Source organism: Gracilinanus agilis, unplaced genomic scaffold (assembly GCF_016433145.1).
Source record: "Gracilinanus agilis isolate LMUSP501 unplaced genomic scaffold, AgileGrace unplaced_scaffold24692, whole genome shotgun sequence".
In the NCBI taxonomy this organism is placed as follows: Eukaryota; Metazoa; Chordata; class Mammalia; order Didelphimorphia; family Didelphidae; genus Gracilinanus; species Gracilinanus agilis.
In genome coordinates this window covers 3,427-5,294 of record NW_025356571.1, presented here as the reverse complement: position 1 = coordinate 5,294, position 1,868 = coordinate 3,427, and the positions used below count along the sequence as shown (strand labels likewise).

Genomic DNA, 1,868 nt, shown 5'->3' with positions numbered 1-1,868 from the left:
GCCAGCTGGCTGTTCTGTTCTCCTACCTGGTCAGACTTAGCTGGGGACCCAGGAGTGGGTAGAGGGCTGTGAGTTGTTAGGGTAACTAGGGGCTCCGGAACCAGGCTCAAAGTTGAAATCTAGCCCTTCGCCCCCATCCACTAGGTCGCTGATGATGTGATCCATGTCACACTCCAGGTTCTCTATGTACACATCTAGGTCCAGGTCCTGGGGCATTTGGTCTTGGTCTGTAGCTTCATCAGAGAGAGGGGGCACAGCGGGCTCCGGGGCCTTAGGGGCAGGAGTGCTTTCCATGCCCACAGGGGCTGCCATCAGGGTGAGGGCAGGAGGCAGAGGGCCAGAGCCTTGGCTTTCCAAGGGCTTAGGGCCCAGGCTGACTCCCGGGGGCAGTGGGCTGGAAGCAGGCAGCCCCCCAGGCAGAAGAAGGGTTGAGGGTTGGGGGAGGATGGGATCCACTTGGGTCATAAGGATATCAGTGGAGGGTGGGGAATCAGAGGTGAGCAGGGCCTCCAGAGTCTGGGAGCTGGAGAAGCGCCCTTCCCCAGGTGGCAGAGCCCCCTCAGAAGGGCCAAACAGGGGGCCAGTGAAGGCAGCTGGGGGGCCGGAGCCCCCCGCAGGCTGCAGGGAGAAGCCCGAGGCAGCACCCTGGGGCAAAAGAGGCCTTGGGGTTGTGAGATTGAGCCCATCCAGCAGCTCGAGCTCCTCATTGACTGTTGGGGGAACACTGCCTGGGTAAGTGAGGGAGGCCAGCACCTCCTCCTCGGCTACCCCCCCTTCAGGCTCCGGTCCCAGCCCTGTCCCCATGGGGGACAGTCGGGCACTGGCCATGCTGGCATTGGAGCTGCTGCGTGGACGGAAGGCCGTCCACACCTCGGAGTCATCCGGACTTCGGGGGCTGGGGCTACCTGGCCATTTGGGGTAGTAGCTCCCGGGACTGGCGGGAGTAGGGCCCTCGGCCCCCTCGGGCAACGTCGCTGTCTTCTTCTTGGAGGCCTTGACCCGGCCTCGGGTCAGCTTGCTGCTGTTGTCCATGGAGGCTGCCCTCCTCCGTGGGGCCTTCCCACTCCTGCCGCCCTCGGGGTTCAACATCCACCAAGAGCTCTTGCCAGTGGCCTCGTTATGGACCTTGATGAACTTGCTATGCAGGGAGAGGTTGTGTCGGATGGAATTCTGTAGGGGCACAGAAGGAGAAGGGGCAGGAGTGAAGTGGCCCTGGAGGCTGCCTGGGGAGGCAGGGAGCTAAGCCTGAGATTCCCCACCTCTGTGGCCCGGCCCAGAATGCTCTGCAGGGCCATATACGGAGGGGGGGGGGCGGCTGGGGGCTGAGCAGAGTGGAGAGGGCTGCTCCAGCACATTAAGGAGATACCTGAAGTGGCTGGACTAGAACCCATTCCACAAGTGCAGAATGAGGGCCAGCAGTGGGCTGGGCATAGCACTGCTATCCCCTACAGCCTCAGTTTCCTCATCTGTCCAGTCAGAGAGAACAATACCAGTAGCGTAAAGCCAAAGCTCTACATCCGTAAACGGGGCTTGGGTTTGCTAGCATCGTTGTTATTATTACAGGTTATTATTATTACTAGGGTTGGAATCACCTATTCATAAATCACAGAGAAGAAGTAGAATTCAAAACCAAACCAAAAAGCTGCCTAGGTACTGGCTAAATGGCCTTGAGCAAGTCCCTTCTCCTTTTTGGGACCTCAGTTTCCCCATCTGTAGAATGTAGCTGCCCTCTGAGGCCTCATCTGGTTCAGGCTTCTCCATTAAACCGGAGGGTGACAGAAGGGTGGCTGGTAGGTGGGTGGGTGGGTGTGCCCCCAAAGCATCGCCCGCAGAGGCACAGTGGAAAAAGAAGGCCTAAGGATGAGAGC

At 59.5% G+C, this 1,868-nt stretch overlaps 1 protein-coding gene across 1 annotated transcript; it reads right to left on the bottom strand.

Moving 5' to 3' along the window:
* Positions 1-30: 30 nt before the first annotated feature.
* FOXO4 (forkhead box O4) lies at positions 31-1,223 on the bottom strand (the record flags this gene model as incomplete). Its single annotated transcript, XM_044683554.1, has 1 exon — positions 31-1,223. A coding segment is annotated over one exon (1,187 nt), but the record flags the coding sequence as incomplete, so codon positions are not given.
* Between the last annotated feature and the right edge of the window lie 645 nt (positions 1,224-1,868).